Genomic DNA, 25,990 nt, shown 5'->3' with positions numbered 1-25,990 from the left:
AGGCCGCCCACATTGTGGGAGCTCTAGCGGAATAGATCACGTGGCTCAGGCCCTGACACGGGAAGTTGTCCTAGGGTACCGCCCCCTCCCGACCGCCACCACCAGGCCCCGCCTAGCCAGCACCACGTCCGAATCCGGTCACGTGACCCCCCGTCCGCCGGCCCCTTCCGGGCGTCTCTCGCCTGGACCGACACGTCACTGCTCGCGCCTCAACCAAACTGCCCCACACTCCGGACCCCGCCCCTCCTCTCCCCTTTCCACCAGCCACAAATCACTCCTCGAGCGTCGGTCCCGCCCACCTGCGCGCTGAGTGACAGGCTCGGTATCCAGTCAGCTCAGGCGTAGCGGGTCGCATCCCCGCGGCGCGGTGAGGGACAGCGGTGTGTGCCAATGGCGTGTTCCCAGGAGCGAGGGGCGGGGAGGAGGAGCGAGCCGGGGGGGCGGCAGGCAGGGGTGGGTGCGCGGAGCAGATGGATGGCTGAGGGAGCGGGGCGGAGAGCAGCGCCCAGGTGAGGGGGCGAGGGCCCGGGCCGGCCTGCGGGGCATCCGCGTGGGCAGCGTCGGGTCCCCGGTGCGCGTGCCCGCGTTGGCGGGCTGAGAGGGGGGAGGCGACGGGGACCGGGGCTGGGGCTTGTTCTCACTTCCCTTGTCTGGCATCTCCCCTTCGCTGTTGCGTCCTGGTCCCCGGCATCGTCCCGACCTCCGCCGCCCCCTTGTTAGATTCCCCCCGCCAGGCTGCCCCCGCGGCTGGGGGGAGCTCCCCGCACACACCCGCCCAGCCCCGCCTTCAGAGCCCCCCGTTAACGCCCTCCTTGGCCACCAGGCCTCGACACCGGTGTGTGCCCCGGGACCACTGCCCGCCGGGCTGACCAGCCTTGGTGCCTTGTTGGTCCGCCTGTACCTGCCGCTTGTCTCACGCTCTGAGTGTCAGGCTAGGGGCTCTTTGGGGCAGGGCCGGGCTCCTGTTTCGGTTTGTACAGCGCCTAGCACGAGGGGATCCCAGTCCGTGACTGGGGCTCCTCAGCACTCCTGCAGCACTCTAATGAATAACGGGCGGTGAGGGTGCATGCGGCAGTGGCTGTGTAGGAATTGCTGAGGGATAGCAGCCAAGTGGAATAGCTGAGTATGGGTGTAGCTCTGAACACGCCGAGGCCTGTGGCCACGTATCTTTTGTGGCAGCGAGTTCCATAGTCTAGGGCAGTGGTTCTCAAACTTTTTTTTTTCCGCAGACCACTTGAAAATTGCTGAGGGTTTTGGCGGACCACTTAATGATCTTTCCAAATGTTGTTTGTACTGTTAGCTAACTCTTGTAAACTATAGGTGCCTGGACCCTGGAGAAGATGCACATGTAACGTGAGGTGGTGGCCTTGGGGGGCATAAGGGGTAGGTGGGAGGGGGCTTAAAAAAAATCTTAATCATTAATTTTGTTCTACAAATAAAAGCACACCACTCATATTTTAATATCAGTAGTCTTACCTTTCTAATGCAATGGATGTGCTCTCTCTCCCCCGCTGCAGCAGCCCCTGAGCTGGGGCGGGGAAGGAGGGCCGTCTCTTCTTGGCTGCCGCAGCCCTGGAGCTGGGCAAAATCGCCTCTTTTTCTCTGGCCGCCGCAGCCCTGCACATCCCAAATTTCGCCCACCCCCCTCTTCTCAACTCACTGCCCCCTCCCACCTACCCCTTATGCCCCCCAAGGCCAGCACCTCATGTTACATGTGCATCTTTTCCAGGGTCCAGGCACCTAATTAGTGGAGCCACGCCTACGCGGCTCCACTAATTAGATGGGTGGCCTTCAGTCTCTTGTGTGCGGCTGCCCAGGCACGCATCTTAGAGGGAACTATTCGCAGACCACCTGAATGGAGCTTGTGGTCCATGGACCACAGTTTGAGAACCTCTGGTCTAAGGTCAGCTCTCATGAAATTTCTGTCTCCTGCACTAAGGAGCCTTCCCCTGCAGTTTGATAGTTGCATAGCCTCAGTGACAGGGAGCTGTTGTGAGAGGTCATGCTCAAGGTGGGGGGTACCAAGGGCCAGTCCCAAGGAGGGCTATTGGGCTAGAGACTTTGAACTGGACTGTTCAGTGGTGAGAAGTGCAGAGCATGGAGACCTCCGATGAGTGACTTGTGATGCTAAGCTGATGGGCTGCTGTATTTTGTACCAGCTGGAGCTTTTTCAGGGCAATATGAATGGCAATAATCAAACCCCAGAGGCCATGAATGACATTTATTATATTGATCCCCACGAGGAGCTCTGTATCTGATAGAAGTGCAATCACCTGGCCAGTCATAGATGGAAGTGGGCACTTTTTTTACATCATGATCATTTGGGTATCCAGTGCCATGGAGGAGTTTAAAACGGACCCCAAGGTTACTGACTGGCCTGCCCTCACTAGTAGGGGGAGTTGTAGAGGAGCCAAATTCCTTGAAGGACTTTCCCTCGTCCTACAAGCATCACCTTCATCTTGCCTGAGTTCAGCTTTAGGGAGATCCAGGTGCTGATTTTGACTGGACATTGAGAGAGCTGGGAGATAGTGCTGCGTACATTTAACATAAAGAAGATGCAAAGCTGGGCATCATCTGTGTTCTGCTGGCACTTCCATCTGTGTTAGCTCTGTAGCTCTCCCAAAGGCATCATAGAGCTGTTGAATAATATGGGGCAGAAGATTGAGTCTTTGGGGATTGCAGGAGAGGGAACAGTTGCCTGTAATGACTCTGTTCAGTCTGAGAGGAAGGAGGGGATGTGATGTCTTGGTGGTATCACTTCCACAGTTGTTCCATGACCCTGAGCCCTACCCTTTTGCTTATTCCTCTTACTGAGGGCAGTTACTGTACAGGAATTGCAGGTTGCCCCATCCTGATGACAAAATCATGGCTGGACAATGTTCCCTAGAGCCAACTTTGTCAGTTAGTAGAGCGACCTGTGAGGCAGACTGACTGTCTGGATTCCAGATGGTGACACACACAGTAAATATGTCGGCAGCAACTCCAGCACCATATCCTTTGATACCCTGAAGTTCCTGGGGCTGCTGCCAAGCTCGGAGCTGGATTTTCTGTTATCTAGAAAGTCTCCAGAGCCAGTGCCAGATTCTCTTGCCCTAACACTCCATGGGCATTTGCATTCTGTTACCTTTGAGTAGAATAACAATGGTCTTCCTGTGTCCCCTGAAATTGGGGAAACTATTAAAAATTTAGGTTTCAGAAAATGGGCCATTTTCATTACCACTACAAGCAGTTCTTTTTCTCTCCTGCTGATAATAGCTCACCTTAACTGATCACTCTCCTTATAGTGTGTATGGTAACACCCATTGTTTCATGTTCTGTGTGTGTGTGTGTATATATATATCTATATCTTCCTACTGTATTTCCACTGCATACATCTGATGAAGTGGGCTGTAGCCCACGAAAGCTTATGCTCAAATAAATTTGTTGGTCTCAAAGGTGCCACAGGTACTCCTGTTCTTTTTATTAAAAATGTAGCATCAGTGATTTGGTCTTGGATAATATTTTTGGGCAAGTTTGTAACTTTTCTGATAGGTAAAGTAGATGTGTTTCTGCATGTATCTTTATTTTATTTGACAAATCCTAGGATTGTCAAGTCTGGTCTCCCCTGGCTTAATTTAAAGGCTCATTGGGTGTCTCAGACATATGGACATGGAGCTTTCTTTGTCTTTGAAGCGTTAGAGAATCTAAATCAATAACAAACAGAACTTATTTCCCAACTGTATTTGTTAAAGAGGTGTCAACAAAATCAGAGTCTTATGTATTCTGAATTAAAATCCCTTCTCTTTTTAATCAGGTTTCACTTCCCTCTTGTCTGATATCACTCCTATTGGTTTTGTGTTTATGGAGTCTCTGGGCTTGTCAGGATTAGAAAAGTTTCATTGGTTCAACCAGATTGATTTTAAATTGATTCAAACTGGTGCAATTTTACTACCCTATTCTGGTCCACAGGAGAAAAGTCCTGAATTTCTAGTGTAAACAAATCATGGTGGGGGGAGGGGGGCCCCGGAGATTCTGTCAGGCTTTTTTCATGTATCAAATGGGAGTAAAAAAGGGCACAAACTCTGTGTGCTGTTTTGTTTGGGATTTCTTTGGCCTTTGCAGGTCACATTAAAAGATGAAGGGAGGATTTTAGGCCGGGGAATGCTTTTGAAGTATTACTTATTGCTAATTGCTTATATAAGTTTACATTTACATGGCACTTTACACACAGAGAAACAGACACATCCTCTGCCCCAAAGAACTTGCAGTCTAAGGCAAGACAAACAGAAGACAAGACTGAGGACAACTGATCAGGTGAGGGGGTTATTGGTGAGGAGGGATTGCTTGAAGAGCTGCGTTTTAAAGATGAATTTGAGGGGGGAAAAGGATATCTGGCAGGTGAGGGCAGGGAAAGTGTCCCAGCCCTAGGGGAATATAGTAGAAGGCATGAAGCTGAAAGTGAAAGGAAGTGAGGAATGGCGAGGTAAGGGGAGAGGGACTGATCAGAGATCTAAGCAGGGCTGAGATTAGTGAGAAATTTGAATCAGATTCCATAAGAGACAGAAAGCCAGTGAAAGTATCCAGAGGGGGTGACATGGTCAGAATGACAGGAGGGGAGACTGCCTTTTGGGGCAGAAATGGAGAGCTTTGAGGCATGGGAATATTGAGCTGTTAATTCCTTATTTAGAGAGCTTCTGAATAAGCGTTGTAACAGGAATCCGAAATGCTGCTCTTGGGCTGTGGGCTGCCTTGCTCTTGGTTCATCCCTTCTGACCTGTTCCCTTTCAGGTGTTCAAGCGTCGCCCATCACAGCCTTTGATGTGAAAATGACCAAGTTAGGGTTTCTCCGCCTGTCCTATGAAAAACAGGACACGCTGCTCAAGCTTCTCATCCTGTCGATGGCAGCTGTGCTATGTAAGTCTGAGCCTTGATAATTGAATTATGAACATCCTCAAAAGGCAACTTCCAGAATGTTTCTAGTTCAGCTCCATGTTCTGCATTTCTTAGGGTAGCGGAACTCAACTACTTTTAAAATAGCTTTGAAAAACCTTTCCATTATTTTTAAAACATTGAAAATAACATCTCACCACCCCAACTCCCTAAAGGGGTCAGTTTGAGCCAGTCCTGGATATCAGGCCAAACGCACCTTCTCCGATGACGCCACCACTTTTCACGGGTTTTAAGCTTTCATCTAACAAAGACATTGAGCTAAATCAAGTTTCCCTTGCTGTGTGAATGCTGTTCGTTGATTCTCCCTTCTGCCTGTGTATTGCAGCTTTCTCCACTAGACTCTTCTCTGTGTTAAGATTTGAAAGTGTCATCCATGAATTTGACCCGTAAGTATCCTCTTTGTGTCTTGTGGGCTCCGGTCAGTCTTTTTCCTTGTGAGAATGCAGAGATGGTGCTGTGTTTGTCAGGGTCACGTTACCCTTCTGCAGGGTCATGCATGAGGGTGCTGAGCAAATTGCTCTGCAGTAAAGATGGGGGATTGAAAAGGTACCCTTCATCACAGGCCTTTAGATTCCCCTCCCCAAAAAGCTGGCACTCCCCCTGTTGCCAATGATTCTTGCTGGGAGTGGAGCTGGCTTAGATGGAGTTAACTTGAACAGGTTCCCTGGTAGCTTTGGTATCAGTATGTTGCTGCCAGTGCGTGTCCTCTGGACCTGGTAGGGATGAATGCAGGACTCGCCCCAAAAGTACAAGTACAATAAAATATGCTTAAGTAGCAAAGCTCTGAGTGCCCCTTGCAGGTTTGAGCTCATATTGGTTAATCTACTGGAATTTGTGGTCACCTTTGAAACTAGTAGAAGTACCCAAGGGAGGCGGGTAGGGCACCTTCGCTACAAAGGTGCAGGGTGGTTTAGCGAAGCTGGAATAAAGTTTTGAACAGTTTTGTGACATGCTTGCTGGGAGGATGGGGGATCGGATTGGCTCTGCAAGTGGTCTCTTCTGGCCCTGCTTTTACTGAGGCTGTCTCAGTAAAAACACAATGCAACTATCTTGCAAAATGTTAGACAGCCCAGATATGCAGAGATCTGAGCTGCATTCTTTCTCTCTTCAAAAAATATATTGCCAACTCTTGTAGCTTTGTATTCGGTATCTTTAGTCGTGAATATCTACATCTGGAGAGAGGTGCAGCTGATCACATCGATACCTGCTAAAACTCAGAATGCATAGTAAAGAAATGGCCAGAGCTCCTTGTATCTAATACTCTGTGCTTTTGCACATGAATTGCCTACGGATTTTATTTCGAGACTGTATACTGCTGAGCACTTGGGCTGGCACTCACGTGTCGTAAGTGGTGGCACTTCCTCATGCATTGATTAGTTAAAGGCTGAGATTGGAACCTGAGGACATTTCCCATGTCCATGCTGCAGACACACTCAACACTTCATGATATTGCAGGTATTTTAACTACCGCACGACCCGCTTCCTGGCAGAGGAGGGCTTCTATAAATTCCACAACTGGTTCGACGACAGAGCCTGGTACCCCTTGGGGAGGATCATTGGTGGAACCATTTACCCAGGTAAAGCCAGGGTGTTTCTTTTTCACTAAACCCCACTTTAAGGTACAAGAAGTTCAGATGGTGCAGATTCCAAGCCCTTATCTTGGTTCAAGAGACTTATCCCTTAATCTTGTCTCTCCTGTTCCCTAGCTCAGAGATTTTTGTGGCAGGGCAATCAAACTTGATTTTTCTCTCTCATTTTACATCAGTGTCATGAAACATTAGACTTGTTCTTACTGGTTGCGTAGCTGAAATGGTACCTAAGAAGTAATTTTGGATAAACAAATTGACTAGTAATATGATAGCCCACTGGGCTAGTATCTGATTATGGTAGTTCAGATAGTCCTTGCTGGGACTTGGATTCTTCATCTAAGATAATGTGATTGGAGCTGCACATGCCTGTGTCTTTCTTTTTCCCCCCACCCTCCTCTCTTGGTTTGGATTTTGGACAGTAGTTGGCTGGCATGAATTATACTGTTGATTGTACTTGCACTGTGGTACCTGATTAATACAGAGGTGGAATTCTCTGAGCTCACACATGATCTGGGCCTTCACAATTCTAATACAGCCCTGAGATAAGACTCCACTTAAATGTAGTCCAGTTTTGTCCTGCATGGTTGCAGATCGCAGCCAGTTCTCCAAAGGTAGAACATAGTTCAAAGCTGCTGTCTGGTTTACTCAAGGCCAGCTGGGGGAGGAAGTCTGCACTTCATCCCATGTTCACAGCCCAGTTAAGACAGGTGCCAGATGTCTTTTAAAGGGTCTGGAGTATTTTGATGGCTGTTCCTTTAAATCTGATCAGCATCCTCTTGGATCAGAGGCACTGGCCAGACATCCCCTGTTTTATATCCTCTCCCCACCAAATTTTAGGAAGGTTTGGAGGTCCCTGAGACCTTCAGATAATACAGTGTTAAGGGCAATATAAGTACCTAGATGTTCATAACGTACATAAGGAATTAGTTTAAATGCTTTAATTTGATAGTGTCCCTCTAAGCGCTCTTTACAGCAACTAAATTATCCCTTATCTTAAAACAGCATCTCAGTTGCCTTCTGTGCTAAATGAAGTATAGCTCATGTATTGCTGGTGAATCAATGACCCCTTGCTAACAAGATTGTCTCTGTCACTCAGGTTTGATGATCACATCTGCAGCGATTTACCATGTTCTGCACTTCTTCCACATTACCATTGACATCCGAAATGTTTGTGTATTCCTGGCTCCCCTCTTCTCTTCCTTCACCACCATAGTAACTTATCACCTCACCAAAGAACTCAAGGTAAAGAGTAGATCTGTGCATAACCGCTGAGTTTTGTAGCTTTGAATAGGGGGAATGAGATTTGCTGTCTGGTGTACCTGTATGACAGAGCAGAAGCACTGAGAATTGCGGTGAGAGCTGAGATTATGGTCCTTAATACTTCTGTTATTTTGTTGTCTATTGATTATTGGCTGTTGAGAGCCAGATTCATCAGGTAGTTCAGTTTATTCATCTGGCCGTGAAAATCCCCCAAACTATTTGTGAGGCCTGTATATTCTTGACTGGGCTTTTTATTGACTCCTACCCAATGGGATCTTTTCCATGCTCTATTTCATTTTGCACTGACCTCTGAGTGCTTGGCCCTGACTGGCTTTGATGGGGAGGCCAGGGGCATAGCAACCATGTTGGGGTCTTATAGACTAGGAAGAAATAGCAGCTCTCCCATTCTGTCATGTTTAGGGCCTGTGTCTCACGCATTGCTCTGAGAGTGCTACAAATCCCACCGTGCCTGGGGATTTGTAAATAGCAATAGTTGGCCAAGGTTTCCAGCTTGAGTCCTGTTTCCTTGCTCCTTATGTTAAATATGGTAGGGAGAATGGGAGTAGGAGGGGTTGGGGCTTAAATATATTGCCTCAGCTTGACCCAAAGGCAGCTCTCTGAGTTGAGTCAGGATCTCTACTTGTTTGAGGCATCTGGGCCACAGTTTATTTTGTGCCCTTTAAAATTCTCTGCTGCCTGGAGATGCCTTTTGAATGACCTGCAAGGCCTCCAAAGCCACCGCCCTGTCATGTTCACCTGCACGAGCAATGCAGTTCAGTCCCAAGAGCCTGGTTTTTATTTTCCCACCAGAGCTGCTTTGCACAGTGATAGTGCAAAGTCATTCATGTTTGCTTACTTCTGCCCACTGGCTTTTAAAAAGGTGTTTGAGCTGGAGAGGGTGACCTTGGCATTGCAACTTGGGCTACTGCCCATCTCTTCCACTTCCCAAACATTCTTCCTCATTCAGTCTCATATGTTCGTGTTTCCCTTGCCAGCCAGCTCAACTGGGAGTTTCAACCTTACTGTCAGCATTTTGTAGCCATAATGAAGGTTTCAGGATCCTGTTTAGATACAGCTCTGTGAGTTCCTTCTGCCAGCTTTCTGCCAGGGTGGTACATGCAGTAATCAGGTTTGACTCTCTGGTCTGTGTTTCAGTCTCTGTACTGATCCCCCTCTAGCAGACAAGACCCCCTCTAATGGGCCCCAAAGGGGATCCTCCTCCAGCTCTCCTCAGCTGAAGGCAGGCTCTGACACAGGTCTCAGAGGGAGAGGGGTATGGCGAATCTTCTCTAGGGCCCCTGGGGCTGGGAGAAGTGATTAATTTACTAAGTCACTAAGCAGGAACTCTGCCTTGGATTAGTTTGCTTTTGCCAGCCATGCTTGTTTGTAAATCTCTCTTTAAAGACTGAAGTTGAATCTCTTTCTCTCTGACCATATGTGGTTCCCAGGATGCAGGGGCAGGTCTCCTAGCCGCTGCCATGATTGCCGTGGTGCCTGGTTACATCTCTCGTTCTGTGGCTGGCTCCTATGACAACGAAGGTGAGATCAGTGGGACTCCAAAACGGGGTTCTGTAGGGACAGAAAGTAACCCCTAAAGAACCACTATGTGCTGAAAACTGGCTGTAAAAATAGCATAGTGGGATTCTTCCTGTATTCGCTCCCAGAGACACACAACCGGGTCATTCCTAATCAATAATGATCCACCAGACAAAATCTTCATTGCATTGAGATGTGGCTTTCCTCCTGCCCATCCAGCATGTTTTGCCTGTCCGGTCGAGGCAGCTGACCTCTCAGGACCGAAAGCATCTTTTCTCTTTTTTGTACAGAAATGAGCATGCTAATCATACTCTAATAGGAATATCATCCGTTTCAAGTCACCAAGTGATTCTACCAGCTCCATAAACTCTTGCCGTGTTTTTTCTGTCTCTTACCTCACTGCCAGTAACAACAATTCTGCAACTGAGATGGAGACAAGTTTGCTCTTGTTTACCTAAAACAGAATAGAATCCAGCTTGCTCTTCTGTAGCCGTATTGGTACTGCTGGGGCTACCAAGAATCATCTTGTCAGTAAAGTTAGCAGATGTGACTTGGAGACGCACCAGAAGCAAATGTGTAGAGTCAGAAGGGACCATTTTTACCTTTTTTAAACTTTAAACAGCACTTTAAATTGTAATTTAGTTTACATTTAAATTCACATATGGGGGTAGATGTTTCTTCCAGGGGCCCAAGGCAACATAGACAGTGACATGTTAAGTTGTCTGTGTAGCAGACAGTCATTTTGTAGGCCTCTACTCTTTGGGATAAAGATTTCTGGTGTTCCCTCTGTGAAAGGTGCACACGGCTTGTAATATATTGAAATCTAGGTAGGCGCTGCCACTGCATATGTGGTTCCCAAACCAGTGGGGGTTGTCAGGAGCTGGACTGCGTGTGCTGTGCCCTGGTCCCATTGCTGAACTTTGAGGGAAGGACATTTTGACATGGGGCAGTAACTTTCATAGGAGATCCCATTGCCAGTGATGCAATGGCTATTACTACTGCGAGGCAATTTTGTCTCCTTGGACAACACGGTAAACCTGATCCTAGGTCCACCAAGGTTTTTAGGTGCCTAAAGATGCAGATGTTGTCTAGTGAGATTTACAAAAGCGCCTAAGCAAGTTGGGCACCTAATCCCCATTGAATTAAAGGGCTTGTCCTTTTTGCCACAGTGAGGTTGTCCTGGGCCCTTCAGGGCAGACGTTTGGTTTTGTGTCCATAGTCTTTCCAGGCTGATTTCTGTACATTATTTTGCTCAGGTATTGCAATATTCTGTATGTTGCTAACTTACTACATGTGGATCAAAGCAGTGAAGACTGGCTCCATCTACTGGGCAGCCATGTGTGCCCTTGCCTACTTCTACATGGTAAGTGTCTGTTTCTGCTCAAAATGGTGAGGAATCTCCAACAATCCAGTGACCACTTGAGATGTGGGAGTTGACCAGAAGTAACCAAAATACAGCCTGGGTGTCAAATGTGCCCTGCAGCTGTCTTTGGCCTGGGCTACACTAGCGGGGTGGTTCGAACTAAGATACGCAACACAGCTATGCTATTCGCTTAGCTGAAGTCGGAGTATCTTAGTTCGACTTACCTGACCGTCCTCACGGCGGCGAGTCGACTGCCGCGGCTCCCCCGTCGACTCTGCTTACTCCTCCTGCCGAGGTGGAGTACGGGCGTCGATTCGCGGATCGATTTATCGCGTCCAGACGACACGCGATAAATCGATTCCCCGATACATCGAACACTATCCGGTGGGTAGTATAGACGTACCCTTTGTCTCTGTTTCAGCATGCAGTCTTCCATCCTGTGTTCCTTGGTGATTCCTATATGCAGGGTGTATCCTCCCTGCGGCGCGCCTGGGTATTGAAGTTGAGGATGGCTGCATTTTGCATCATTTTATGCCAGTTACATGTGTCTGCCTAGTTCCTACCAGATTGCTAATGGGGCCAATGGTTGGGAGCCCTTGAATTGACTCCTGGCTGATTGAGCTTTATTAACCATTGAATCTTTTTACTATAGGGGGCGCTGTTGCAGAGTCCAGGTGTCAAAGGCCTTGTCCTCACTAGGAGAAAAGGTGTATTTTTAACACGTTAGCTGATCAAAGTAAAGCCTAGGGTTTCCATTGACAGACTGACATGTTAAAACTACAACTTGCCTTGCCCACACTAGGATTTTAACCTGTGTTGGCCTTCACCTCTTTTCCCAGTGTAGACACAGTCAAAGCAAATAGTAAGCAGAGCTGCCTAGCATGCTGGCTGGTGTCCCAGGACTCCAGAGCAGCCCAGCAGAGAGACTCTGTTAGCAACTCCAGTGTAAAGAGAATTGATCTGAGGCGACGATTTCAAAGCCAGTAGGACATATTTCCCCCCTCCCGTGGAACAGTCATCCTGATCTGTTGAAAAGAAGTGAGGGGCAAAGCTTTCACTCCTCCTGTTTCCTGTGTAGTGGGTTTCATTTTGTCCAGTAATCTAAGCCTGCCTGGATGCTGTCATTAAGACCCAGTGGTCGCTGTATATTCTCAGATGCTATCTTCTGTCGCTTTTTCTTTATTTGGCTTTTTTGAATGGAGCAAGCAGGGTCAATGCTCCATTCAGCTTTTATGAATACTGTATCAGATTAACTGCTAATGATTCTCAGTGTTACATGCCATGTTGTTTGTGCATAGTGGTAGCATTGGAGAGTCTGGGTAAGCGTCACCTAAGACTATATTCATAATACAGCAGATAATGCATGATCTGAGATGAGCCATCCTGAAATTCTTCCATTTGGCTACAAAAATAATTAGATTTCTCCTTCTTTGGGTGCATTTTCCTGTCAGGTCAGTGCTGGAGAGCTCATTTAAACTATCAGAGAAAAGGCAGATGTTTAAAGAGGAGTCACTTCTTTAAAAGGAAAGATGTTTGGAATTGGGGCAGCACCATGACCTTTACATGTTCTCTTCCCTCTAGTGGGATGTGCTTAATGTACAATCAATAACATTTGCCCAAACCTGCTAAGAGAAACCGTGAACTAAGTGTTAGAAAAGCCAAAGAGGGACATTAACTCTGCATTGTTTGAAGTCATCACAAGAAGGCTGCTATATATGGACAATGTTCATTCTGAAGCACATTTTGAATTGGTAACTGTTTGAAAACCACTGGAGTGTGATCAAGAGTCACGTGTGTGACATTGGTTATTATGAGAAATTCCAGTTTTCACTTGGGTTTTGATGGGAATTTGTTTCCTTTTAAAGGGAATTTTGAAAGTATTAGTTTGCTTAAGACTCAGACCACTCCTGAGTGAAAATGGTCCTGTTTTTGAGCAAATCCCATGATACTTTGTGGGTATGTTGTAAGATTGGACCAGTTATCCTATGTGGCCTACGTGGCACATGAGGGTAGCTGCAGTCTGTCTTACACAAACTATGAGCATACCACGCATTTCTGTGAAGTTGGCAAGCATGGTCCTGTGTTGGATAGAGTTTGAATGCCCTGTAGTGAAAGATGCACAGCTCAGCTTAGATTGTCTTCCTTAATATATTTTACTTAAATATTGATGGTATTTGATCTGCAGCATGTTTGTTGCTTCCCTGAGTGCACAGTCTTTCGTCCACTCTGCAGTTACTTTTCCCAGTCGCATTAGCCATGATTTGTATAAAAGGGAGAATGGCTTTTCCGCATTGTAGTACTCTGGGCCCAGTTGTCTCCCTGTCAAAAGGAGTAAGGGAATGGGAGATGGGCTGTAGAATATTAACCTCTTTTCCATCCCCGCAGTGCAACTTGTTCTGAGCATAGAATTGTTCTTTTCTCTTCTTACCCAGGTCTCCTCGTGGGGTGGCTACGTGTTTCTGATTAACCTGATCCCCCTGCATGTCCTTGTGTTGATGCTGACAGGTCGCTTCTCCCACAGGATCTATGTAGCCTACTGCACGGTGTACTGCTTAGGAACCATCTTGTCTATGCAGATTTCCTTTGTTGGCTTCCAGGTAAGGGAATCAAATGAAGCAATGAGATGGAGTATGGTCTAGTGGTTAGAGGAGGGGAACTACAGGTTGATGTTTGAGTTCTGTTCCTGGCTTTGCCACTAACTTACTGTGTAACCTTAGGGGAGATGCTTCACCTTTCTGTCCCTCAGTTCATCTGTAACAGAGAGATAAGACTGAATTTCCTCCCAGAAGTGTGCAGGGCTTCATGAACTTTGGTAAAGCTCTTTGCACTGTTCCTCAGAGGGCTGCAGGCTGTTATCAGTGCTAGCAAATATCCTGACCTGCTGTGTTCTGGATATTTTAAATTATTATAAAATAGCTATAAGTTTCAAATCACTTGGGTTTGCCTGTTCTTAAAACCACTTGGTCTTCACGGACTTGCTCAATACCATTGTGATTAAGGTCATTGTTTCTTATTATGGGTTATACTAGTCCTAGTGCTAATTATGGAAGGTCGGGTTGTCCAGTGGGGGATGGATTCTACTTCCAGCTCTGCCATACTGACTTTCTGGGGCCTTGGGCAAGTCACTTAACCTCGCTGTGCCTCTGTTTCCAGCTCTGTGAAATGGGGAGAATGCTGCTTTACAGCTTTTGTAAAATGTTACATGTTAACAACTTAGCCCTGCGCAAGGTTGTAAGGCTGGGTGACTTCTACAGCGGTAGGCTGGTCCTAGATTATTCACTGCATCTTTGTTGTTGCCTTTTATTAAAATACCCCTATTTTCTCATAAACGAATGAGCCAGCTGAAACCTGCTCTAGCTTCAGTTACGTGATCTTTCTGGGCTCCTGCTTAAATACTCAGGAGACTTTATCTGAGCCACTGCCATATGCTAAATGTTATGGTATCAGTTCAGGTCAGCATCTTTGTTTTAACAAGTTCTTGGGGAGAGAATATATGGAAAAAGGGATTGGTATGATCAGGGCTCTCATTGTGGCTCTTGGATTTAATTTTCCTTGTGGCTTCCTAAGAGCTTTAATTTGTGTAAGAAAGTGGCTTCTCCTGGCACCCTCTGCAGAGAGAGGAAGGCTTCATGTGACTCAGTGAGAACGTTGCTGGAGAGCACATTTGAAATGTCTCTGTTGTCGTTCTTCTCCGCATCTGATCCCATTCTTTCTCCTCACAGCCTGTCCTGTCATCTGAGCACATGGCTGCCTTGGGGGTCTTTGGCCTGTGTCAGATCCATGCCTTTGTGGATTACCTGCGCAGCAAGCTGAACCCCCAGCAATTTGAAATTCTCTTCAGAAGTGTGATCTCCCTGGTTGGATTTGTTCTTCTCACGATAGGAGCCGTGCTGATGCTGACAGGTAGATTGAGATATGTGACGAAAGCTGTGCTGGTGGTGGTGACGGAACACATGAATTTTCTGCTTCACTTCCCTGGTATTGCTTTGAAAAGTGGCCTAGTGGTTAATTTCAATTCATTCCTTTAATGAAACAGGAAAGAACTCTTATCTTGGCTGAGAAATTGTACTAGCTTTTGTACCAAATTCTGCGTGCAAAGTGTAGCTCTACTCTGAAATGTAGAAATAGCTCCTTCTTCCTCAAACCTGATCCCCTGTATGTTCAGAGTCATAATCTTCTTACATTATTCACTAAAAGCATGTTTTTAGTATTTTTGTTAGCCCAGCAGAGCTAGCACAACTCCGGGAGCTGGAGCTGGGCTATATTCTGGTTCACGCATCATCAATAGAACAGTTAACTCATCTCCAGCGATAGACTCTGTATGGTTGGTGATAGAAGTGTCAGAAAGGACTCTCAGATCCCACACTGAGTTTGCTGAGCTTGACTTGGAATCTGAACAGATTTGATCTGGAGTCAAGCAGAGACTATTAAAAACGGCACGGTGGACCTCCGTGCTGAGAGTGCCTTTCAGAGGAGAGCTGCACTTTACAGCTGTTTTAAAACCTAGTAATTCTGAGGAGTAATACATTCAATATATTAATAGTGTTGCATGTGATCAATATTTGTGAGATAAAATTACAGTTCTATGTATTCGTCCTCTGTGGAAGTACTTTTTGGTGTAAACTGACTCGTGACTCCAGTACATAAATGTGGATTTCTCTCCTTTCTGCCAGGGAAAATCTCGCCTTGGACTGGCCGTTTCTACTCTCTGCTGGATCCTTCCTATGCAAAGAATAACATTCCCATCATTGCTTCAGTCTCTGAGCACCAGCCCACCACTTGGTCCTCCTATTACTTTGACCTGCAGCTTCTGGTTTTCATGTTCCCAGGTGAGTTCAGTGCATTTATTTATGGAATATGCTCAAACCAATCATCTTCAGATGAAGAAAAAATTGCTGCAGAAATGACAGGACCCTGCCCACACCAATTGGGCAAAAGCCCTAGAATGGAGAAGTTTTATACCAAAAGCTAAAACCTTGTCCTACAGAAGATCAGTAGGTGCATTGCAATGTCCACCTGGTTAGGACTATATTTTTAGGGCCATTTAAAACCTTCAGCTAGTGCACCATGGAGCTGCCCCCGACTTAGCATTGTCAGTCATGTGGTTCATAGTACATCCACTCTGAAACCTGCGCTTTTACTTCTGGAAACATTTCAGAGTGTTGACCTTATGGCCTGGCCTATGTGGCTTGGGTCCCAACTGCCAAGAAAGAGCATTGTCTAGCAGACAGAACACGGGAATGGGAGTTAGGACTTCTGGGATCTGTTGCCATCTCTGCTACTGTGTGACCCTGAGCAAGTCATTCCATTCTCTGTAAAATGGGATGATAATGCTTAACTGGCTTGTTAAATACTTTGAGATCTATGGATGGAAAGCTATAGACACAATAAGCTCTAGGTATTATTACCACTGGAGAGACAGCCTATCCCCACCATGAACTGTTGTCACTGCTGAGGTTACCCCAGGGGCCTTTGCCCTCAGTCTTTAGACTTGAGCATTTGGGGTTAATTGGTGCTAATATTTTGAATTACACCCAGATATGAATAAGAAGCCAGTGCAGTCTGCAGAGCATTGGTTAGTGAGGGTACAGCCTAGTATGCTTCATACACAAAAACCCACTAAATCAACGGAAGCATTCATTACTGTGCCAATAAAATGTCCTGCTCATTGTGTCTTAATGCTGTAGCACACCACATGCTCATGGGTCTCCTTGTTATGCACAGTGAGCCCAGCATTTGCTCAGTCTTCTAACCCTCATCCCCATGTTGACAGACTAATTCATCACAAGGCAGCCTTACAATACCTGACCAGCACTGCCCCATCCCTGCTGTTAATGCATTGTAGCCTTGCATTCCCCTTGGACAGTCTAATGCTGCATGTAGTTGATTTCATTGTTGGCATCAGGTGATGCATTCTAAGATCAGGTGATTCATAACATTCTGCTTTGGTCCTGCACCTGTTTAATACAATATATTTTAACTCTTGGCCTGGAAGGAAATTGCCAAGCTGGCTACTGACCTGTCTCTCCCTCTCTTACAGTCGGTCTGTATTACTGTTTCAGTAATCTGTCGGACGCCCGCATTTTTATCATCATGTACGGCGTGACCAGCATGTATTTCTCTGCAGTCATGGTGAGAGCTGCCGCGTGCTGAGGATTGAATGTGCGAAGTCACGGGGTTGACCATCCTGGGGATGGAAAAATGGGTAGAAAGAGGAAATGGGTAAAGTGGAGAACTAGGATGGCTCCTAGTCAGTCTGCTACTGACTCACTAGTGGCCTTAGAGTAATTTCTCCTCCCTGTATCTGAACTTTCTCAATTGTCAAATGGGGCTAATGTTACTTACCCACAGAGTTGGCTGAAACAGTCATGACATTTTTCTGTTTTTCAATCACACATGGTTGTGAGGTTTTGTTAGGGAATGCAGCCTTGCGAGATTTTGGAAGTGGCAATGAAATATCATTAGTCTCTCTATTACCATCGCTGTGGGTGAGTAGATTTTTGGGAGGGATTAGTGAATGTTCTTTCTAGTTTTACACAGCTGAGTTGTAAAACCCATCGAGCTCACCTGGTGGTAGGCTCTGGGTTTCATTATTAAAGCTGAGTGACTGATTGTGAGCCTAGTAGTTTAGGATTTTGCTGTAGCACATTGTGCCCCAGGTGAGAGTTGACCTCTGTGCATGGAAGCATCCATTAATTCTTGGTTACAGTACAACACTATTAGAGGTTCTAGAAGTGATGTTAAATTAAGATCCCTCCTGCACATGGCTGGTGGCCATCACAGAGAAATTCAAAGACCCCATGGCACTAGACACCATGGTAACACCGGTGTGTTCACCATGACTGCCCACCAGAAAACAGTCTTATGTCCCAGGCTGGGATGGTTATTGCGAAGTACAGAATGGCTCTTTGCCTGTACAGTCATTGCATCCTTGGGGAGGAGTTATACGCACCTACAGTCTGTATTTCATTTCTGTACTCACTGTGCATTTTGCTAGGAGCTCATCGTTTTGTGTCCTGCTGTCTTCAACAGGTGCGTCTCATGCTGGTTCTGGCCCCAGTTATGTGCATTCTGTCCGGCATTGGGGTTTCTCAGGTGCTCTCCACTTACATGAAGAACCTGGATATCAGCCGACCAGACAAGAAAACCAAAAAGCAACAGGACTCTACCTACCCTATTAAAAACGAAGTGGGTTTTCATGCATGATTATAATCCAGGCTTCAAGGGGAAGCCATGTGGGGACTGATTTGGGGGAAGTGCCCCAAACCTCTATGGGGGAATGTAATTAAAGGAGGTGGGGGAAGGAGATTGTGGGGGAGTGACATGGGGATGGTCTCTAGCCCTCCTCTTGAGTAGCGCAGAGAGATCAGTGGGAGAGTCTCTTGTCTAAGCATAGACCAGTCAGCGCTTGTGATCCCTGCACTTGGGTTGAGCACAGCTCTGTGATATGAGGTTGAGTTCTCTTTCAAAATGCGTGAACCTTCTGACATGCTTTTGATACTGTCTGTTGCTTCCCTAGGTTGCCAGTGGCATGATCCTGGTCATGGCTTTCTTCTTGATCACCTACACTTTTCATTCGACTTGGGTAACCAGTGAGGCCTACTCCTCCCCCTCCATAGTGCTATCTGCTCGTGGGGGGGATGGCAGTAGGATCATCTTTGATGACTTCAGAGAGGCGTATTACTGGCTGCGTCACAATACGCCAGAGGTAAACTGCCGCAGGGGCTCTGCACAAACAAAGTGATCTTAGGGCTTGGTTTCAGGTGGAGCAGGGAGACTTGAATCCTGACATCTTACAGGGCTATTGCACCTTCTGTCACTGGGGAGACATTGGCAACAATTTGGGCTAAAATGCCAGAATATTTGGCTAGATTAGATTCATTCCTAGTAAGGCTCAAAGAGGAGGCACTGATCAGATTTATTGTTTAAATGTGCTAAATCAAAACTGCAAACAGAATTAAATCTGTTTCTGATGAGCAGGGTTTTATGTTTATTTTCTCTACTGTTGTACCTGTCCACGGTGCACAACCACAGTCTGGACTCCTGGGTTCTAATTCCCCATGGCATGTGACGATGAGAGGTGACTTAGCCAATATGTGCCTCAACTATTCCATCCGTAAAATGGAGATAATAGTTGCATAGCTCCCTTCTAGGAGAGTGAAGAGGCCTAACTAATTAATTATTGTTTTGTAAAGGGCTCTGATAGCCTGGTATGAAAGGCACTACATGAGTGAATATTATTACACTGAGGGTAAGCATGGGGTTACATTTTTAACCCATTCCTAGGTCCCAAGCTTCCTGGCAGGGGCCACAAGGCCCTATCTGCAAGATACTAATAATCAGCACAATGGCATCACACACTAATGGAAAACTGTGAAAATGTAAGTTAGCTGCTTTTTGAGTGTGTCTGTACAGGAAGGACCCCGATGGAATGCCTTTCATCACTTGCAGAATGACTTGCCTTTACGCTGTTAATTTCTTGGGGAAGTGAAGGTTCTTTGCCATACTGTCTGTTGCACATCAGCTGGTTTGTTTTCTATAGAGTTGCCTGTGGCACACGGATCTACTGTTCACGAGCGCTGGGCTGCTGGCCTAGACTTGTGGGAAGCAAACAGCTTTGACACATTTGTTTCGTTTGTGGGAGGTTATGAAAGTGTAGGTCAGTTGTTGCTCTAACTAACGTTACCATTATGTCCCTTTGGACTGGCACTGGGGAGTACAGCTCACCTCTGCAGAGGGATTGCCTATGAGCATGAACCTCCAAGTTCCAAACACCTCGGGAATGGGAGTTGTTCGTAACTCTGAAATGTTTAACTCTGAACAAAACGTTATGGTGGCTCTTTCAAAAGTTTACAACAGAGCATTGACTTAATACAGCTTTGAAACTTTACTGTGCAGAAGAAAAATGCTGCTTTTAACCATCTTAATGTAAATGAAACAAGCACAGAAACAGTTTCCTTACGTTGTCAAATCTTTTTTTTAACTTTCCCTTTATATTTTTAGTAGTTTATGTTTAACACTGTACTATATTTGCTTCCCCCCCACCCCCTCTACTGCTTCCTGATTGCATATTTTTGGTTCCACCTGGGGTGTGTGGTTGACTGGTCAGTTCATAATTCTGGTGTTCTTAACTCTGAGATTCTACTGTGTGTCTCTGTCTTGGTCTCCTGAGACCCAATGTGTCATTTTAAATTTAAAACTGTCCAGTGCAGTGGGTAGTTCTGTCACACATAACATAGGTTCAGAAATTATCTCAGTCCCTGGGTCTCTGGAGCAATTGGTTGTATTGCAAGACTATTTGTCTCCAGAAGGTAACATGTTAGTGACTCACTCTACAACTAATGCATGGAGCAGTTCCTATATTGGACCTATCTAGTCATGCAAATCAACCGTTTTAGATGGTTACAGCATAAGGCAGTTTGATCCTGCCTATGTAGTCTAGAACAAACTGCATCACAACTCCACATTCTAGCGTTATAGTCTGGATCTTTGCACAGCTGTAACCCACTCTAACGTGGTTGTAATACACCTTGGTTCAGTCTGTGAGCAAGAATGCTGTCAACTGACATGGTCAGTTTGGCTGTGTAGATATGCCTTTGGCCGCAGATTTCAGACTCAAAGGAAGAGACAAAATGGCAAGGTGGGGGTTCCTCTGGATACATCCTTAGCTAGAGGTGATCTGTATGTTGAAATTGTTGAGGGGAATATTGGCAGGCACAGCATCTTTGAGCCCCTTCTCCATTTTAACCAAGCCTTGCTCGGCAGCTTTTAATGAATTCCCTGTTGCAGACTTGCCCTCTGTGTATTTTGTAGCTGGGAAATGAGATAGCAGACGGTTCTTTTCCAGATGTCTTTATTTGCAGAGGTGGCCCAGTTTGCTGCAGAGCTCAGCTGTTTGAGCAAGCTTTTAACACCTTCCCCTTCCCCTCCCCCCGCTTTGTCTCTGAACCTTTGGTATACGTGGCTCTGTGGCTGCCCAACTTTTTTCCATCACAAACTAGTTCAACTTCAGTGAACTCTGTAGTGCCCTATAATGTTTATTCCTAAGCGACCCTAGAGCCAAAGGACTCTGGGAACCTGACACAAATGTTTAAGCTTGTCAGGGCAGATCACTCAGGCCTGCGACTGAAGTGTGTTGTAGTGGGAATAGGACCGCGCCCTTTCTGAATGTTGGTTGAAAGCAGGTGACTAATTGGTTCTTTTGTATTTGAATGCAGGATGCTAAGGTCATGTCCTGGTGGGACTATGGGTATCAGATAACAGCCATGGCAAATCGGACGATTCTTGTAGACAATAACACCTGGAATAACACACACATCTCCCGCGTTGGTCAGGTAGGTGCAGTGACTCCTTGAACGCAGGACCTCTCTTCTTAGTGTACCAGAAAAACCTTCCATGGATGAAGATTAATTCTTCTTGGGTCCTGCACTGAAGGTGCAGGTTCTAGCTCTCATTTGAGTGACCCATGCTCTTATTTAATGATGGAGATGATTCCATGATGCAGCTTGTACTCGCACTGTGGATTTCATAGCTATTGCTTGATTCTGGCTTTGTTTTTCTCCAAGGCAATGGCATCCACCGAAGAGAAGGCCTATGAGATTATGAGGGAGCTGGATGTCAGTTATGTGCTGGTAATATTTGGAGGCCTCACTGGATATTCCTCAGATGGTAACATGTCACTCTAAAACCCTTTTCTTACAGCTCTGCAGTGCAAACTCCTGCATGCTAACTCATCCCTCTAGCCCAATTGCCCACACTCCCTTCTTGCATGAATAACCCTTATTTCTGTGCTGTGATGCTCCCATCTTCTGCCTGCACAATGCACACTAGCAGCTGCTGCACTGTGTGACCACTGAAGAGCTGGCTGGAGCTACTGCAGTGCTGAGTATACTCTGCACAAGGAACAGGGGAAGGACAGACCTGGCTCCTGGTTACTCTTAAATTGGAAGAGGTGGTGGTTGTTTTTTGTAATCTAATGTAAATTAATCCCAACACACAAACTAGAATGGACAGGTAGGCTGGAGGTTCTGCTGGGCTTCTGGGATGGATAATCAGTGTAGGGATGAGCAGGTGCGTGACAAGGCCAGAATGCTGGTGAAAGCCTGGATTTGTTTGTACAATACTGTGTGATCAAAGGGTGTCTAGAGGGCTGGCTAATCGAATTGGATGGTATCTTCTGAGCCTTCGGGCTGCCTATTAGAGAAACACAAAACCAATTCTCTGCCAGGAACAAGAACAATCCTGCAATTCAATTGTAAGTACCCTCTGGAACTTACAATAGTGCATTATGCAGCAATTTTACAAAGAATTTACGTTACTGAGAGACTTATTATAGAGGGGGAAGGATAGCTCAGTGGTTTGAGCATTGGCCTGCCAAACCCAGGGTTGTGAGCTCAGTCCTTGAGGGGGCCACTTAGGGATCTGGGGCAAAATCAGTACTTGGTCCTGCTAGTGAAGGAAGGGGGCTGGATTTGATGACCTTTCAAGGTTCCTTACAGTTCTACGAGATAGGTATATCTCCATGTATTTTAGGTAGTGTTTAAGTGCCTCATGATCACTGATGTGGTGTGCATGTTTGAGGGAAGGATGCAGTTTGGGTAGCAGGTGGCGCATGTGTTCTGTGTTCCTGGGCAAAGTCACTTACTCTCTCTGCCTTCATTTCCCTATCAGTAAACTGGAGATAATTCCCTACCTCTCGGTGGATATTGAGGTTTAATGAGTTCATGTTAACACTTGAGAAGAACTTAGATGGCACCTTTTTACCTATTTGCTCACTAAGGCCCTAGCCTTGATGATTAGGGGAGCTTACAGAGTTCAAAGCAGCTTTCTCTACCTTCAGCTTTCTTCACTCAGATCCACTTATACAGTTTCAGCCTGAAGTGAGGCTCTCCAGGAGGTCCAGCTGCTACTGACATGTCTGAATGTAGGGATTGAGGGCACCTGCCTTTCAGCTTTGTGCCTCCAGATGGGCAGTTGTCTCAATAACTACATGCCCTGTGTGTGGTCCTTCACATGGGTCACCTAACTGCTTGAGGCCTGAAGTCTGAAAGGTGACCCTGCTGAGTGCCATGCTTAGCTGCTTTGACTGCTTGCTTGAAGTACGTGTGATGCGTAAAATACTTTGATCTCTCTCTGCTACCTCCTTTAGATATAAACAAGTTTCTGTGGATGGTGCGAATTGGTGGAAGCACAGACACCGGGAAGCACATAAAGGAGCACGATTACTACACGCCGACAGGAGAGTTCCGTGTGGATAGGGAAGGTTCCCCTGTGTTGCTCAACTGCCTTATGTATAAGATGTGCTACTACCGCTTCGGGCAGGTCTACACTGAAGCCAGTATGTACTAATGGTCCTTATGTTGGTATTGCAGAAGAGCATCAGGAATACTGTCTAGGTGTTAGAGCAGGGAACATGGGTACCCAGACACTGAGGTTCTGTTCCCAACTCTGATGAAAACTTGCTGTGTGAACTTGAGCAAGTCCTTCCTTTTTCTATCTCTTCTCTGTAAATGGAGAGGATGTTGCCCTACCTCCTGGCGGTGAGGAAAGAGGGCTTCTATTGGCAGGGCTGTCATTCCAGCACCGCACAGCAGTGCAAAGTTCTATCTTGGAATATAAAATGCATTGCCAGGCTCTGGGCTTTCTTTGAAGGCATTGGTAGCTCCAAGCCTGCTGTGCTGATGTTGGCACATGACTGCCTTTCATGAGAACATCTTGATACCGGACACCAAAAAGTTAAGGATGCATTTGGAAAGGAATGCAAAAAATAACACCCACCATGTTACCCTGCTCTGGCTTGCCCCGAGGAGGCTTGTACTGCAGCCCTTTAGAACATAGAGATGAAAATCCGACTTTAAATAGGGGGCACAGACTGTTGGAACTCACAGTATGCTGTACATTCAGAATAGAGTCATTTGGGAAAAGAGAAGAGCCTGGCCAGCTCCAGGTTTTGAATGCATTGTCTGCCCACTGGGTTTTGAGAGGCCTTGGGAAAGGATTTTCATTTGGGTTGGAAGGACCTGTATTTTTATTTCTGCCAGAAATGTGCACTCTGAAGCCGTTGGTCATTTTTCCCCATCCCTTCTTTCTAGAGCGCCCCCCAGGTTATGACAGAGTGAGAAACGCTGAGATTGGAAACAAAGACTTTGAACTCGATGTGCTGGAGGAGGCATATACCACAGAGCACTGGCTAGTCCGAATATACAAAGTAAGTAGGCAGTGGGTTCTATGGTCCCTCTACAGGGGAGCAGGGGAAAACTGGGAACAGTCTGGGTATCTGGGGTTTGCCTGTGCTGGGATATGACCCCGTCTGACAGTCTTTTTGGAAGTGAGACTTTGGGAATTTTTTTTCTTTTAAACAAAGGATGGAGTCCAACTTTCTAGGCAAGTTTATGCTACTCATATGAGCTACAAGTCCTGGGAAGCTGCCAGGAATGCCGTAATAATTGGACTGCTAAATTTAGAAAGGAGTTAAGCTTTAAACTTTCCTTCGGGGCTCTTTGTTTCTTTAGTTGGCACTTTCTATATTGTTACACAGGAAATGCCCCATTTTGATTAGGATTCTTGAACATTCCTTGCATGCCCAAACAAGTGTCAGAGAGGATGTATTTTGTCAGCTGTGCTGCAGTGGAATTGAGAGGGGTAGGCCACCAGATGGCCGTGAAGATGAAGCTGCATAGACTAGATCACAGGTCTTATTTCTGCTATACTAAAGTAAACAATGAATGCAGAGAGTGGCACAGGTCTTTAGTTCCCCTGTACTGGTGCCATTTGTTTGGTCTTCATATGTGATCACATCAGACCTTCCCTGAAACCGCAAATACCATTTTTCCCCTTTCCATTAAAATATTCAAAGGCAGCATGGCTCACAAGTAGAAGTGGGTTTTATTCCCGCTTCTGCCACAGATTTGCTCTGTGACCTTGGACAAGTCTGTTCACCTCTGTGCATCCACTTCTCTGTCTGTAAAATGGGGTTGATGATGATAGTAAGTCCATCAATGGCTATTAGCCAAGATGGTCAGGAATGCAGCCCCATGCTCCGGGTGTCCCTAAACCTCCAGCTAAGAGGAAATGGGACTGGACAACAGGGGATGGGATCACTCTGAAGCATTTGGTGTCGGCCACTGGCAGAAGACTGGATACTGGGCTAGGTGGACCATTGGTCTGATCTAGAGGGGTCTTTCTTAGGTTCTTATCTTAGTTACCAAGAGCTGTCAAAATCCACATATGGCTCCTATCACCATGGTACCTAGGCACTATAGAAGTACAAAGTGGTATTCTGTTAAACTGTGTTTGAAAGTGGATTATATCTGGATAGTAATATGCAGACAGCAGTCTAAAGAATTTGGGCTGACCGTTTTATTAAACTTTAAACACTGAAATTTAAAATTATCCTGTGGCTACTTCAGCTAGGAATTGGAACCAATGGAGCATGTATGTGGAATATAACGTTACAGACAAGTGAAATGATCCTAGAACAGGGGTCGGCAACCTTTCAGAAGCGGTGTGCCGAGTCTTCATTTATTCACTCTAATTTAAGGTTTTGCGTGCCAGTAATACATTTTAATGTTTTTAGAAGATCTTTCTATAAGACTATAATATATAACTAAACTATTGTTGTATGTAAAGTAAAGAAGGTTTTTAAAAATGTTTAAGAAACTTCATTTAAAATTAAATTAAAATGCAGAGCCCCTGGAGCGGTGGCCAGGACCCAGGCAGTGTGAGTGCCACTGAAAATCAGCTTGCGTGCCGCCTTCGGCACCCGTGCCATAGGTTGCCTACCCCTGTCCTAGAAGCAGTTGCTTCTCCCCTCACTTATTTGGATAGCTTGTGAAAGGTAGGGAAACAGTATAAGTGAAATGACTTGCCCTTTTGGTGTTTAGAAGTGCATGAGCTCCGGACTGCAAAGTACTTATGAACAGGAGTAAAAAGAATGTAACTTTGAACGTTAAGTTGCCAATACAAAGTGGACAAATCAGTACTAATTTATGATTTCCCCTAAACATGTGCTGGGATCAATACAGTATAGTAGTTCTCTGTGTTAGTGGAACTATAGAAAGCTGCAAAGATTATTTGTGTCTTGTAGGTAAAGGACTTGGATAATCGTGGATTGTCAAGAACATAAATTTGCCTTCAGCTTTAACGCAAACAGCACTGACCGAGCCTTTGCCTGTGAAGCAGAATTTTTTTTATACAGTTTGTAAGTGCAGAAAGGAGTTGGATTTAACAGCCCATGAAGTCCCGTCCTCATGCGTTCAGTCTGTCTTCGATGGAATGATTTTTTATAAATATGAACCGGTTACCAAATCAGAAA

At 46.0% G+C, this 25,990-nt stretch overlaps 1 protein-coding gene across 1 annotated transcript; it reads left to right on the top strand.

Annotated features, from left to right (window-relative positions):
• The first annotated feature begins 353 nt into the window (after positions 1 to 353).
• STT3A (STT3 oligosaccharyltransferase complex catalytic subunit A) lies at positions 354 to 25,990 on the top strand. The gene is made up of 19 exons (XM_005294687.4): positions 354 to 509; positions 4,211 to 4,293; positions 4,768 to 4,893; positions 5,255 to 5,315; positions 6,385 to 6,506; positions 7,615 to 7,760; positions 9,227 to 9,317; positions 10,571 to 10,677; positions 13,110 to 13,274; positions 14,400 to 14,580; positions 15,351 to 15,506; positions 16,718 to 16,809; positions 17,710 to 17,865; positions 18,197 to 18,385; positions 20,895 to 21,011; positions 21,243 to 21,345; positions 22,826 to 23,014; positions 23,769 to 23,884; positions 25,763 to 25,990. Exons 3-19 carry the CDS (start codon positions 4,806 to 4,808, stop codon positions 25,799 to 25,801), a joined length of 2,118 nt encoding a protein of 705 aa, XP_005294744.2. The 5' UTR covers positions 354 to 509; positions 4,211 to 4,293; positions 4,768 to 4,805; the 3' UTR covers positions 25,802 to 25,990.

This window comes from Chrysemys picta, chromosome 16 (genome assembly GCF_011386835.1).
Source record: "Chrysemys picta bellii isolate R12L10 chromosome 16, ASM1138683v2, whole genome shotgun sequence".
Lineage (NCBI taxonomy): Eukaryota > Metazoa > Chordata > Testudines > Emydidae > Chrysemys > Chrysemys picta.
The sequence above is the reverse complement of the archived record's forward strand: the minus strand, read 5'-3'. Positions and strand labels throughout refer to the sequence as shown.